The sequence below is a fragment of the Zophobas morio genome, unplaced genomic scaffold (assembly GCF_036711695.1).
Source record: "Zophobas morio isolate AGI-343-1 ecotype UQ-CSIRO unplaced genomic scaffold, CSIRO_AGI_Zmor_V1 ptg000022l, whole genome shotgun sequence".
NCBI classification, from domain to species: domain Eukaryota; kingdom Metazoa; phylum Arthropoda; class Insecta; order Coleoptera; family Tenebrionidae; genus Zophobas; species Zophobas morio.
The window spans coordinates 6656247-6672304 of record NW_026972127.1 but is presented as its reverse complement, the minus strand read 5'-3'; the positions used below and the strand labels follow the sequence as shown (position 1 = coordinate 6672304).

The 16058-nt window shown below is 34.7% G+C and overlaps 1 protein-coding gene across 1 annotated transcript; it reads right to left on the bottom strand.

Moving 5' to 3' along the window:
- Positions 1 to 796: 796 nt before the first annotated feature.
- Positions 797 to 9208, bottom strand: LOC135133664 (uncharacterized). Its single transcript, XM_064062130.1, has 3 exons — positions 8794 to 9208; positions 8325 to 8747; positions 797 to 1382 (listed from the first exon to the last, which is right to left on the bottom strand). Exons 1-3 carry the CDS (start codon positions 8983 to 8985, stop codon positions 945 to 947), a joined length of 1053 nt encoding a protein of 350 aa, XP_063918200.1. The 5' UTR covers positions 8986 to 9208; the 3' UTR covers positions 797 to 944.
- Positions 9209 to 16058: the final 6850 nt, after the last annotated feature.

Below are 16058 nucleotides of genomic sequence, written 5' to 3'. Positions count from 1 at the left end.
CATATGTAAATTAATTTTGGTTTTGTATGCTTAAAATTAACCAGATTTGAAATTTTACTGAGAATTGTGTTTCAAAGTACATACACTGTTTTAACAAACAAATAAAAAGCTTACAGTGATAAATTTTCATGGAAGAAATGACAAATTCACACTTGTTTGTACTTGCAATTTCACAACTTTTATGTTTTATTTGTTAAAATTTTTAAAATGTGTGTAGCGTTTCGCACGATATTCACGATCGTGTGTGGCTAGCCTTAGCCATCTTCGTGAAATTGATTAAAACAGACTAAAAGCCATCACGGAAAAAATCGCTTCGCGTTAATATCGCTTACAAGCAGTGGAATGACCACAAATTTTTTGCGGTTATTTACACAGTATCCATTAATTTTGCTTTAAAATGACACCCGTTAATATCAACAAGTGATAACATAAACCGTTTTTTACCGCCGTACCAACGAACTGCAATAATTTTAACTACAGTTTATCCGACACTGATAAATATTTATATATTTTATTTGTTTTGTGACACTTCAATATAAAATTGGATTAAATATGAAACAGATGTCTGCTCTCTCTTTAAGGAAATGATAAAAAATGTATTCGTGCATACGGGGTCAAACACACTTAAATGAATAAATTATGCGTTAAAAGCGTTAGCATTGTTGTTAATAGTACATAATGGGGCTATTAGACGCATATAGCGGCTCAAATATCCCATGCACTTTTGTAACTCTTCTCCTTAAGGAGCGCTACTTTAATTTACAGCCTTCATTGTGTAAAAAATGAAAAACAGCTCTGACCTTTTCAAACAAAAAAATCTATTCATTCCGAGTATAAATTACAATAAATAAACTCCATATATCCTGAAAATATCGCAACCACAAACTTGGCGTGGTTCTTTTTGGCACCATTTGCAGTCTTATCGATTCGGACTAAGTACAAAATTACTCAAAATTGATCATCCGCGTTATGGGAACAGACGGCGTCCTCACAATTTCTTTCCACAAGTCGCTGTTGCTGTCGATTTCGATTTTCCCCAAGACCACTTTCTTCCCTAGTATGTTCTTGCAGATTAACCTAACTAAAATCTTGACTTGCTCCAGGTTGTAGTTGTTCACTCGAGCTCGCAGAGCGGCGGTGTTGGCTTCAAGTTTTAGGGAAATCGTGGGGTCGAAGCGGTCGCTTTTCATTTTCTGGATTAAATCTTCGTGCTCGAAGGCGGTTATTTTGATGTAGAGCTGCCCCCCGAGCTTTTCCTGCTGCTGCATGGTTTGCAAGCTGCATCGATATCGGGTTATGGAGACCTCGACGACGTCGTTGGTTCGGTCTTCGCTGATGGCGTAAGAAAGGGTCATTTCCACGCTCCCGTTTTTACCTTCGCGCTGGAATTAACAAAAAGGGTTAATTTTTGTTGTTGCTAAATTGCAATGTTTTGAAACTGGCATACCCGGAAAAATAATGACATGGATAATTTTTTTTTTAATGAGGCTAATAAAAAACCATAAATTATAAAGTTCCTACGTTAAAAGTGACTGTATAGTCCACGTTTATTTATATTATGTTATATAGTTGTTACATTTTTATACAAATAACGATTATCACAATAATAAAAATATGATTTCAAAAACTGGAATGAGATTAATTGACACATTTAATGACAAATTAATTTAAAATAATTATTTGTGCACTAACTGCAAAAAGGATTTTCTTTGTCAGGATGGCAACATATTTAAAATTTTGTGATGCAACACTTCATGTCAAATTCAAATTTGAGTTCAAATTCAGTAGCTGCCATCTTCTCATTGGTTTTTGCATGCTCATATCAAAACTGACAAATTGTGAACATTGCTGCTAATAATTCAGAATTGCCAACCTAAAAATTGACCTCAATCATTAATAGTTACTGGTATTTTTATATTTCCACCTAATTTCTCTCGTGTTGGAGGCAAATACAACTTCACATGGGCCATAGAGCCTATTTACGATACAGGTTTATTTAATAATTCTTTAGGATGACGTCATCGATTGTTTAGTGGGGATAAATATCTCAGTTTTGAAGCATACAACGTTAAAATTTTCAGTAATTTTAAGTTAATTTGGAACTGTGGGACTTCTCTTTTGGTTTTCTTTTTTAATTAATACATTTAGTTTTCTTTGTATAACACGATTACTTACTTAAGAACATATTTCACATGGTAATTTCTCGTAGAAAAATAAGAATTTTACCATTAAAGTCCGCCCCTCGGCTTACGACGAATAAAAAAATCATCAGAATTGAGATAGGGTGGGCGGGCGGGGCTTATATTGTGCCTCTTGTTTCTTAATATACATAGCCAACTTTTCACAACAAGAGACCTAAAATATGGTTAAAATGGTACATTTTTGCAAGGAAATATTAAATATGTTTTAAGTTTCATGTTGTGAAAAGAAGTCTACACATATTAAAACAAAAACGCAAAATGTAAGCCCGCCCACCCACCCTATCTCCATTGTTATGATTTTTTTATTGGCCGTGAACCAAGAGAGCGGAGCTTAACTGCAAAATACTTATTTCTTTACAATATTTGACTTTAATTTTTTCTTAATATACATTATATTCTTTGAACAACAACAAAAATGTTTTTAATTTCTCGTACAGAAATAAGGACTTTGCAGTTAAAAAATCATCACAATTGAGACAGGGTGGGTGGGCGGGGCTTATATTTTGCCTTTTTTTTTTATATGCATTGCCAACTTTTCACAACAAGAAACTTAAAATATGGTTAAAATTTTTGTAAGGAAATATGGATTTTGCAATTATGGAAGAAGAAAATAGACAAAATATAAGCCACGCCCATCCACCCTATCTCAATTCTGATGACTTTTTTTTTTTCGTCGTAAGCCGAGGGTCGGAGCTTAATTGTAAAATTCTTATTTTTCTACGAGAAATCACCATATGAAATATGTTCTTAAGTAATCATGTTATCAAAGAAAACTAAATGTATTAATTAAAAAAGAAAACCAAAAGAAAAGCCCACCCATCTGTCTCGATCTCAATCGTGATGAATGTTTCATTCGTTGTCAGACAGAGAGGCGGAGCCTAATTGCAAAATCGATATTTTCTTTTACAAATTTTCCATTTTAAACATGTTTTAAGTTTCATGTTGTGAAGAGAAGTCTACACGTATTAAAACAAAAAAGCAAAATGTAAGCCCGCCCACCCGCCCTATCTCCATTGTTATGATTTTTTTATTGGCCGTGAACCAAGAGGGCGGAGCTTAACTGCAAAATACTTATTTCTTTACAATATTTGGCTTCAATTTTTTCTTAATATACATAATATTCTTTGAACAACAACAAAAATGTTTTTAATTTCTGGTACAGAAATAAGGATTTTGCAGTTAAAAAGTCATCACAATTGAGACAGGATGGGTAGGCGGGGCTTATATTTTGCCTTTTTTTTTTCTTAATATGCATAGCCAATTTTTCACAACAAGAAACTTAAAATATGGTTAAAATAGTACATTTTTGCAAGGAAATATGGATTTTGCAATTATGGAAGAAGAAAAAAGACAAAATATAAGCCCGCCCACCCGCCCTATCTCAATTCTGATGACTTTTTTTATTCGTCGTAAGCCGAGGGTCGGGCTCAATTGTAAAATCCTTATTTTTCTACGAGAAATTACCATATAAAATATGTTCGTAAGTACTCATGTTATACAAAGAAAACTAAATGTATTAATTAAAAAAGAAAACCAAAAGAAAAGCCCCACCCATCTGTCTCGATCTCAATCGTGATGAATGTTTCATTCGTTGTCAGACTGAGAGGCGTAGCCTAATTGCAAACTTGATATTTTCTTTTACAAATTTTCCATTTTAAACATGTTTTAAGTTTAATGTTGTGAAAAGAAGTCTACACATATTAAAACAAAAAAGCAAAATGTAAGCCCGCCCACCCGCCCTATCTCCATTGTTATGATTTTTTTATTGGCCGTGAACCAAGACGGCGGAGCAAAATACTTATTTCTTTACAATATTTGGCTTTAATTTTTTCTTAATATACATAATATTCTTTGAACAACAACAAAAATGTTTTTAATTTCTCGTCCAGAAATAAGGATTTTGCAGTTAAAAAGTCATCACAATTGAGACGGGTGGGTGGGCGGGGCTTATATTTTGCCTTTTTTTCTAAATATTTGTAGACTTATTTCGACAACAAGAAACTTAAAACATGTCTGAAATGATAAATTTTTGTAGTAATCAACTGAAATCCGATACTTTTCTTCTACAACCCCTTTAAATACGGTAAAAGTTGAACATCAAAGTTACTATCAACGGCTACTTGGCAACGGAGTTTATAAATGACAGTTTTCAGCTCTAAAAGTAACGTCAACGGGAACAGCAACTGCAACGGGAACTTCAACGTCAACAGCAAGTTTATAAATCCCACTAACCCTATTTTTTAGTTCTGTTTTGACATTGACTACATCAACTATTTAAGTTCCATGTTGTGAAAAGAAGTCTACACATGTTAAAAGAAAAAGGCAAAATGTAAGCCCGCCCACCCACCCTATCTTTATTGTGATGATTTTTTTATTCGCCGTGAACCAAAGGGTGTATGTTTTTGAGTATCGTGTTGTTCAAACAATAGCATGTATATTAAGAAAAAAAGGAAAATATAAACCCCGCCCACCCGCCCCATCTCAATTGTGACGATTTTTTAATTAATTTTTTCTTAATATACATCACATTCTTTGAACAACACGATCCTCAAAAACATGTTTTAATTTCTCGTATAGAAATAAGGATTTGGCAATTAAGCTCCGCCCCCTTGGCTTACGATGTATTAAAAAAAAATCATCACAATTGAGATAGGGTGGGTGGGTGGGGCTACATTTTGGTTTTTGTTCTAAATATGTGTACAAATGTTGAACATTAAAGTTACTATCAATGGTTCTGTTATTTTTGACATTGACTACGTTAACATTTTTAGAGTGACAAAAATGATGTTCAAAAATATGGATAAGTCAGTAGTAGGTCACTTTCGTTTAAGTGTATAATAACTCAACTGTGTCATCGATATATCTAATACTAATATTATAAACGCGGTGTCAGCCAAATTTTGAAAAAAAAAAATTGTGAATTTTGACTATGAATTTCTTTAGGATATTTACCATACTTTGGAGAATTTCTGAGACGACAACATACAGTTTTTCAAGGAAATGAACAAACAAATTTTGAATTAGAATTCACAATGCAGCAACAATAAATTTTCAATTCATAAACAAATGGAAATGGGAAACCTGCACATTCGTATTTTATGAGTATTAAAACAACAAGAAGTTATGAAATTGATATTAACCACAATAATTAATTAACAAAAATAAAAATATCAAATTTTGACATGTAATTAGGAAAAATTACACTTTGAATGCAAACAATGAAATCGTCAAAATAAACAAACTGTAAGTTTTTCGTTATAAAACTGTCAAAGTGTCTTTAAGTACTGTTTTTTTTTTCACTCGCACTTCATAGAAGACAAAAATGCAAGTTTCGCATTTCCGTCTGCCTGAACTCTGAAGTAAATATATCTTTGTTGTATCTAATTCTTACTTTTCTGAATCGTTTATTTAACGTAATTTCAGAGCGTCGTGGTGATATAAATATTTATCTATCTATCACCCGAATATCGATGACGCAATTTCCTTAGTATTTTCAATCATATCTCAATTGAAATGTGCGTATTTCCAAAGATAAGTCTGATAGTGGCAAATGATAGTCCCTACAAGAAAATAGAGGGCGGGTGGGCGGTGTTAGTACTTGCTAAGATAAGACCGAACAATATTAAGAATAGTAACTAAAATGAAGAGAGGGTGGGTGAGTGGGGCTGATGGTTGCTTATAAAACTGTGTAGAAAGCTTTTTAATTCAGGTCATTGATCTCAATCATTTCAGTTATTGCAATAAATTGACCCTTGTTATTATTTTTATCCAATAGGATTTCATTTTTTAAACTCATTTAGACTTGTGCGCAATTAGGATGTAGTAGCCCCGCCCACCCGCCCTCTATTTTCTTATAGGGTATATTGTTTGTCAAAATCAGTCTTATCTTAGAAAGTACTAGCCACGCCCACCCTCCCTTTATTGTTTTTAGGAGGTATGTCATCTGCCAAAATCAGTTTTATCTTAGTATGCACTAGCCCCACCCACCCACCCGCACGGTTCTCGTTTTGACGATTTTTTTTCTGTTCAGTATAAGATCCACCTTTCATTCAGACCAGAAAAAATTAATCACTGAAATGGAGGAGGGTGGGTGGGCGGGGTTAATTATGTTATATTAATTCTACTGAGTGGGGGTGGAAATTCTATTACTTTCCACCCCCACTCAGGAGGGTATTAAAAAAAGAAAGAAAAAAGCAGTTAATTAATACAAGTACTAGTTGGCGTGTTTCTGTTTTTGTCTTCGTCTGATACACTGCACGCAGGTGAAGACTGCCCGCACTTCTTAGAAAGTATTGCGGTACCCTGTAGCGAGAGGTATTAGGCTTCTCCACCTCCTCTTTTCGGGTTTCCATAATACCATAAACATTTTAATTAATATAATTATTTGTTCTAGTCTGCATTAAAAATTTTCAGGTTATGATAGCTTTTTATTTAATCTCCTAAAGGTGTTGATGATCTTACATCTTGAAGATCTCGAACATTCTGACGATGCCGAATAATTTGAAAATTCTAAAAATAGTGAAGGTACTGAAGATCTTGAGGCCTCTAACGATTCTGAAGATCGTAATAGTGTCAAAGATCCTAAATATCTTGAAGGTACAAAAAATATTGAAGCTCCTAACGATCTTTGATAATTCTGAAAGTTCAGACAATCTTGAAGTTTTTCGAGAATTCCAAAGATAATTTAGATTCTCCTGATTCTAAAATGCTTGAAGATCCTTGGAATACGTGTTAATTTTCGAAATGCCAAAGACACTAGAGATTCTAAGAATCATGATGATCTAGGAATTTTAGAAATTCTAAGGGAGGTTTTGCAAAGTGTTCCTATGTATCAGAGATTCTGAATATTTTAACGGCTGATTTATAACTATTCTGCATACGCAAACGGGCCCAGATGACGCAACGGAAGATTGCTATACCTTCCATATACATAAATTTAACGGATTTTCACAACAACATATTTAATTGTCATTTTTTGAAAATTTGTGACTGACTTTTTTTAAATAAATTTTTAAATAAATCTTATCCAAAAGCAGATCTTGTGTTTCAGTAATCTGCTTTTATTTTTCGGGAGTATGTACTTACACAGTACTTCCCATAATCATTAATGTACAAACTATAACTTATTTTATCCATGAATATTTTTATGATACGTGAGTTTATATTCTATATGTCATTTCAGTTTATTAAAATTTCAAAAATCATGGTTTGTTTAAGAACTAATTATTCTCTTGTAGCCTTAATAATGTTCTGCCGCTTGAATTCGAACATTTATTTTAACAGCGCCGCTCTAGAGCGTAGTGTTTCCGAAACCAGCTTACTGTGATTTTGATTGTATTAAACATGTGTTCTTTTTTGTATGTGATGTGGGGGTTTCAGATTTAATTAATAACTTGAAAAAATACATGATAAAATGCAAAATCATCTAAACCTATATTCTACATGCAATTTCATTTTATTAAAATTTCAAACATAATTTCCGTTACCACCTGGGGTTTTTTGTATTTTGTGTTATCAGTTCTAACATAGTTTAACAGATGGTGTATTTTTAATATTCGAACAGATTGCAAACGTAATTTTGTGTAATATATGTAGTTTTATCTACCATTATTAATTTTTGTTTAAATCGACTTTTCAGTTGAAATTTAATTATTGCAACATCCTTTTTGGGAAAACCTTTGGCATGACTGTTCTACAGAACATAAAAATGTTTCACACTGTTTACAAAGCAGATTTGTTTATACGATTCCTTAAATTCTCCTTAATCAAATACCATTTTCACAATGATAATTCTATTTGTTTTGACTGGATATAATGCGCCTTCAAGATAACGTCTAGAAAATAGAGCATCCTTATTCAAATTTTGCCATTGTGTAAATATCACCCTTACGATTGTAATCTCTGTCAATACATTGCACGTAAATAGAATTCAGGTATTATTATCTCTGACGACCGACCATTTCAAACCCAGTTTATCTCAACATTCTTCACTAAATGTTAAATCTGAACGTCCATCCACACATTTCGCACATTTATAGACTTTTACGAACTATCAAACAAATACCATGAACCAATTTATTAAGTAAACACAGTCAAGGTTTTACGTCAACGATCGGTACTTACTGGCTCGGTTTGTATTCCGCTAGTAATTTCCTTGATTCCTCTCCAAATATCCGGCGTACATATGAGGTCATCCCCTAGCTTCTGGTTAAAGATTTTCGAATCAAGATTATAGGTAACGGCACCCACCGTCCTCCTGCTGTTCAACGAATGCCGAAAGCTCCTCCTAAACCTAGTCGTGTTCTCCCCGAACTCACTAAAAGAGAAGAACCTCTTCAGCTTCGACGTCGAGTGCTTCTTGGCCACCGTTTCCGTGGTGTTCTCCAGAACCGCGTACACCGTGAAGGACACGAACTTGCCCTTGAAGTAATCTTGGTAGTGCTTGGAAGTGGAGTGCAGCGTGAAGGGAAACTCCTCGTTGAACGTAGGCCACGATTCTTTCACAACAGAAGTCTCGTATTTCTCTTTTTCCGGAAAGACTGTTATCTGCAAAAACGCGTTATCTCTCTTCCGCGAAACTCTTTCCTCCTACCTTGACTAAATATCCTTTGGGTTTGATGTTGCCGTAGTTCACTGGAAGGTGCCTAGCACTTATCACTTTGATCTTCAGCTGCTTGGAGCTTTTGGAGAAGGTCATTTTGAAGCCGATTTGCGGTTCCCCGGACTCGGTTTGCGGGGACTGGGCTTTGAAGAGGCTCCTCAAGTTGCTTAGTTTCTGCTCCATTTTCGTGCTCTCACTGGAATGCTATCCACATGATGTCGACCGTTAACAAGTGAACAATCATAAACAATTTAAGAGGATGAGGCTGAATAATTGAAAAGGCCACAATAGTACCCGCGCATTTGTTAACAGATGTCGTTAATTGGATTAAGGTTGTGCTACAATTACCTTATCGTAGATAATGAGTTTTTCACATACTTGAAACGATATAAGATAAGAGATAAAATTTATTCGGGTATTAGCGGTAATCGCTTACATAAATATTGGGTCAGAAAGGTGATCGGGAACGATTTTTCCAAAGAAAATTTGTTTGGATTGCAATGCACGTGGCCTTTCGGACCACGCAGAGATGGATGCATTCGTTTTACTAGTTTAGTTTAGGTGTAACGACGCTGCAGTAAAATATTAATGTTCCGGGATTTGGATTTTTATTTGTTAAGACAAGATGCAACGTGTTTGTTGTGTTATCCACATTTTTATTCATAAAATAAACACGGAAGGGTTTGATTGTGTAAAAACGGGATGAGGTTGTTATCATGATGAATATTTGTAGTATTTTTAATTGAAAACCAACAAAATTTATCGCTGTGCGTTAAAAGTATGCAGATGTGTAATTGTTGGTTGCATAACTACGCAACAAATTTCATTTGTAGGGCACACAGTCTATGCAGGATTTCATAATTAACATTTAATTTTATATTTTAGTGACTCGTAACATAGGGAAATGCAGATTACTTTTTTCCATCTGTCTGTGTACTGGTGGTTTTATTAAACAATTAACTAGAGAACCGATTACTTGGACTTTTTATTACATATTTTAAGTTCATTGAGCTATCAACAATTTGTTTATCTACCATTAAAAAAATATATTTAAAAACCAGTATTAATTATGACCTTAATTTTGATATTTACAGATAAAACTTGTCTTAAAAAAGTAAGTTTGATAGCACATTTTATAGCTTGCGATAAAAATGACTAACGAATTTCTTATTAGAAATTGTGTACAAATGTAAGCACTGCTTTAAATATTAACTGGAATTTCTTTATGCAGCCTTCCGAGAAAATAATGACGTCGTCTCAAAAAATTTACACAATTCTTCAACAAATACTTGTTTAATTTTTTTACAACTGATGTAAAATTAAGTTAGCTTTATTTATATTACATTATATAAAGTCATTTTATTAATGGATTTTTTCTGTGTCACTGTCTAAATGTCAAAATTAACATTAAAATTCTCTATAAAGTTTTATGTTTTTGCTATAAACAATATGTGTATCATTAAAAGTATTAATATGTTGTTAAGCCACCAATAAAGTAGCATGTCATATTATAAATTTAAGCAAGATTTACTTATCAACATTTGAGATGACGTCATCAACTTTTTAGAACTGATAATTTCGTTGTAAAATTTTCATTTTCCCTAATAACCCACATTTATAACGTACAAATAAATAAAAATTGGAAATTTTATTTTGCACTTTTAAACAAAATTTTGACATGACGTCATCGATTTTTGGTGGGGTTGATCAGACACTTTTTTCTTAGCATTTTACCATTTATATTCCAAAAATATATGTCTAATAAAGTCTAAAAAAAAAATAAAAAACAAGAAAATGGGAGACCTATTTTTTTTATACAGGTTGACTGCGAAATACATGCAAAAAAAAAATGGGGAATAGCTCACAATATGATTATGTCACTGGCAAAAATTCACGGTCCTAAGTGGTAGCAGTGTCTAGAAAAAAATATTTGAAATTAAATGTAAATTGTTATACGCGCCGCTGGTAATGTTTCGTGACCTACATAATTACTGCAATGAATGGGTAGGGGACTCGGAGTAAGAACCAAAAAAGTAACTTTATCAGGCACTTTTTTAATCGCAACGTGAAAAACACGAAAAGGGCCAGTCATTATCGAGCGGTCGTTGAAATCGGTGTATGGTCCAGTTTTCCAATGCAGAGTGTGTCGATATGGTAATTTGCATCAGTGGTACAGCATCTCCGAGATCATGGTACCTTCAACCTCAAACTGACGATCGTGGTCGTGATGGGACAGAAAGAAGAAATTGGATTTTCGCAGCTTGTAGTGCATCCTACATTAAAAGTACACGGTCACAACCATACCATGTTGACAAAGTGCACGGTTTGGAGCCCGCTGATTGTCCACGTTTTGTAACTCACTTTTTGTCCGATGGAACTCCACATAGTCGTCAACAAGTACGATTTCAAGAGACGATTTTCGAGAAACGTGTATTGGTTGGATGAAACGATTCGTTTGTGGAAATCAACAGTGTCCAGAAATTATCGAAGAGCTTCAACAAGTGAAAGTGGCAGCCGCTACTCCGGTGTTTTTTTACCTATCAACAAACCTCTTGCGACGCTCTGACGCCTGTATTGCTAGTCAAGGACAACATTTTCAACATTTCTTGTAAAAAGGTAGTAGCATTCTAAGTTGCTCTTATTTCTGTTCCAATAAACAATGTAAAATCGTTGTGACAAGGACCAAACATCCGTCAGAATCAAAATTACTAAAAAACTTTCACACTGACCTTTAACGATGAATGAGTAAATGAATGAACGAATGATAAGCAGCAAAAAGTCGGTTTTACTTTTAATTGAAACTGAAAGTGTTTAGGTCGTTTTTATTCGAACGTTTTTCCAACTCTGTTTACAAGGTGGCTCAGTGTCTTCGTATCGAGGGTGGTTCATGGGGGTTTTGCCCCATTAGATTTTTAATTTATTTTTTCTATATTTCGGCTCTACTAGGGTGGGGGATGCCGTGGTTAAAATATTTGCACTTATTTCGCAGTCACCCTGTATGTTGTGAGAGCTATTAAACTTCAAGAGATCGGGAATCAGAGTCATCAGTCTTACATAAAATAAGCTATTTTGAAACCGTTGTGGTGACCGAATTTGAATCAAATTTTCGCGCTGAAATTAATTAACAGCGGCGCGAAATCACATTTGAATAATTTGAATTTGAAAGAAAAAGAAAAAAATCGTCAAAAAAATCGTTAAGCATAGGCAACCAGATATGCAAGTAGGTAGGAGAGGGCGGCATGTTGAAAACGGGAGTCATTATGTTTCTGTTTGGTGTAGTGGACGCATGGTGAAAGGACGCTGTAAGTAGCTAGGTTGAAATTAGCTGGTTTGGTAGTTAATAAAAGGGCGGAAGCTTTTGTTTGACGACAATCAATCGTAAATTTGTTTTATTGTTTGTAAATTCACCAATCAAGTTAATTTTCTTTTTAATCGTCAGCTAGTGCTAACACAATTTAACAATCAGGATTATTCAGAGATTTCTTAGTAACCTAGATACGGCTATGAGCAGCAAAGTGTGGAACAACATGTATGAAAATATTGTCGACATACTTTCAGTTCTCTGTCTTTCTCTTACTCGTTGTAGTGTGCACTACGTACTAGTGTTATCTTCGTCTACTTCTAGCGACTGTTAACATTGGTTGATTATTTGGCGCACTGATTTAAAATGGTATAAAAGAGAATCATAACTCGAGTTTTTTAACAAGTGGCAAACGAAAAGTTTCTAAGCAATCTCCAAAATGATTTGTAATGTTAAGATTAAAATATTACACGGACAAGATCGTTGGAATAAATTTGACTGTCGACTTCACTTTTTTCGTACTTTTTCTTTATCATTTACACCGGCGAAACTCTTGAAAAATGACATAATACAATTTTCTTGTAGTCAAAAGTTTTTGTTGCCACGAACGTTTCTAACATAAATAGAGAATCGTATTGTATTTATTTGCATGCACAATGTTGAGAGCTTAAAACGAAAAAGAAAAAAGACGTACAGCTGTGGTATAAATTTATTAACATTATTATTAAATATTGGTGATTTAATGTAATCTTAGTTACCCATTATTAAATAAAATGTATTTTACTAATTTACTTCTTATTTTCGCCTGTTTTGAAGCAAAATTTACCAGTTTTGCTTCGTGTTGCAAGCGGACTTTTAAATTAATAATTTTAAATTTGCGCTCTTGCCTCCATCAATTGTATATTGTGATTATCTAGTAATCCCTGAGAAATGCACTGATTGTTCATGTCGGGATTATTAAAAATCTTTGTAATATTTTTGCGAAACAAAAGAATTATTAGATCTTTCTTTGCATACAACACACACTCTGTAACCCATTTTTAGAAATTCTATGCAATTTAAACTTATAACCGTAATATAAATCTTATAACCTAAGAAATCTCTTAGAACAAACTAACAAACACACAAACACCGGAGATTGTATGAATTAAGAACCGACTTGCGCTAGCAGAATTTAAGGGTTTACTGCGCAAAACCGTAAATTGCTAGGTTTAAACAAAGACCTACAAAATCATACTCCTGCGTTCCCATGCTGTAAAAGAAGATGGAAAGCAAAACGCATAGTGTACATGTTGGCCAAGAACGTATGTTCGCTTTTGCATAGGATCACCGTATCTAGGTTATTAAGAAATCTCTGGGATTATTTAAATAAACCACTTACTAGGAGATTTCATGAAATTCATTTAGTCAGGATAACAATTCTTTGTTTAACAAATTATAAATAAGTTTCTGATGCATATGCGTAAGTGTTTCATTACAACACTTCTTGATTCTTCACACAAGATTGCTAGTAGTTCATTTACGGCAGTTAACTTAACAAACTTCATTATACTGCGAACTGGCGGGGGGTTAAAATAATTTCGTCCCTTAGGCGGTTATCATGGTTATTATCATCGTTATCATGATTACATCACCGGGGCATGTCCTCGCAACGTTAAAGATTGATGATTGATTACATCACCGAGGCTTATTATTCCTCGCAAGGCTAAAATATGTACATCATCGAGGTATTTCCTCGCAACGATAAAATTTAGATCACCGAGACGCTTTTTCCTCGCAACGATGACTGAATATTTTTGAGTTATAAGAGATTGAACATTTAAAATGGAATTGAGGTTAAATAACGCAGAAAACGTGGCAGAAGCTAAGTGCGGTTCCTAGTCGAGCTGGCGAGATCCTATCGCGTCACCTGCACAAAGAGTATATGTTTGGATAGATTCAGGAGCGATCGCGATGTTGGAGCGCTGTCGACTTGGCCCAATAGTCGAGACCCAAATGCGGATCTGCGATCGTAATGGCCTAGTTTCGGACGGCATGTTCGTCATGGAGATGCGATAGATAGAATCACCGTCGAGTGGGGAGAACAGCCCCAACCGGTAGCCCCAAACTCCGCTTGTGCTAGAACGCCCAGGGATACTTTTGTTGAGCTCCTGTTAACTGACGTAACTTTAAATTTGACGCCACACGCCCGTAATAACTTGTGTATTTGCATCCAGTTACTTTAATTCAGATTTTGCTTTGTTTTTATTAAATTTGTGATATTCAAATATTTGCATTGATTTCAAACACTAGTGTAGGGTTTTTGTACTTGTTAGGTTTTCATATGTGTATGTCTGTCAATTCGCGAGTCTTTTCTTTCATATTTTTAAGGTGTTTCATTTGAAATGTAATATGGCATTCGAATGTACCATAGGGGGTTTTTGGGGCTGAGAAGTGAATGCTCGCAGATCTTTTCCGCTTAGAGAGAGGGCGCGAATTTTAGCCCCCTCCCAAAAATGTTGTCTATTATTTCTTGCGCTCTCTACTCGCACGCAATGTATGCTCACTTGTATGAAAGAACGTCTTCCCGCCACTTTTCAAAAAAAAAACACACACAACGTAGATTTTCATTTTGTTAGGCGATCACAGCCAAGGCCAAATTTTGAATTTTTGAATTTTTCGCACGCGTTTCAAACTTTTTCAATTTCAATTTAAAGGCGGGAAGTTTGGGTTACCATGCCGTAGATAAAATTTTCTAAATGAGTTAGCGCTTTACCACCCACGTGTGATTTATATTATACAGTTCACTGTAAGCAAACGTATTCGTCCGTTTGCACTGTGTCATTAAGGTTTTCGAGGTTAATTGAGACGTTGTAGGATTTTAAGTATAAATATAAATATAAATATAAAGACATTAGTAAGAGTATTACCTATTATATACGCCGCCTATGGGTTTCCAGTATGTGCGACGATGATGGGTGACTCATTATCGGTGACGGCGGTAGGGCGGCGTTCGCATAAACACAAGTCGAGAGCGGGTTACCGGAAGTCTCGATGGCGGGGTCCAGAAAAACCTCGAAGCGGCGTTCGCGAACCATCCAGAGGAATGTATGGGTTTAAATAGAGGCCACCTTCGGGAACGAGGCAGTCTCTGGCAACGAGTGGAGTCCAAACAGTGGGAGAAGTAGAGTCTAGTCAAATCCATTCCAGTCGAGTCTGAATTATTCTGTACATAATCATCGTAACAATATTGTAGTGGAGAAACAAAGAAACGTGAAACCGCATTTGAATAATTTAAATTTGGAAAATAAATAGTCACCTATGTACAAAGATCTTTAGTTAAGGTGCCAGACCGTCTAGAGAATTAGTAAATGTAACTTTTTAGGTTGGTAGTTGGTGAGGGGGTTGGTAATGCAGGAAAAGCTCACTCATTTGCCGTTTTGGCAATCACTTCTGGTTTTTCAACAAGCGCAATTAATTATTATTATTAATGTGTTCTAATCCAAAATGTGTGAAATTTCGACGTCAACACGTCGTGTTGCTTTTGTTTAGGAAATTTACTTATTCAGATGTCACTATTAATATCATCGTGGACTCAAAAAACGGGAGGGCTTTAATATTTCCTTACAATTTAGTGATTCGTTTCAGGTCTAATTTATTCTCTTACCGGTTTAATGATGTTTTTGCGGCTTGAATTCGAACATTTATTCTCGACGGCGTCGTTCTACAGCGCAGCGTTTCCGATATCAGCTTATTGTGATTTTGATCGTATTCCATATGTTTTTTTTTTGTCTATGATTAGAGATTTCGAGGTAATCGATTAACGCATTTTGATTTAAGTAATGACTTTGATTTAACAATGTTATCAGTTAATCTTTGCGGTTGAAACTGTTTATAGAATGTCAATGTCATAAAAAATCAACAACAAAATGTTAGCAGGGGGATTTTTACTAGCGATGGCCACATACGCTTTTTT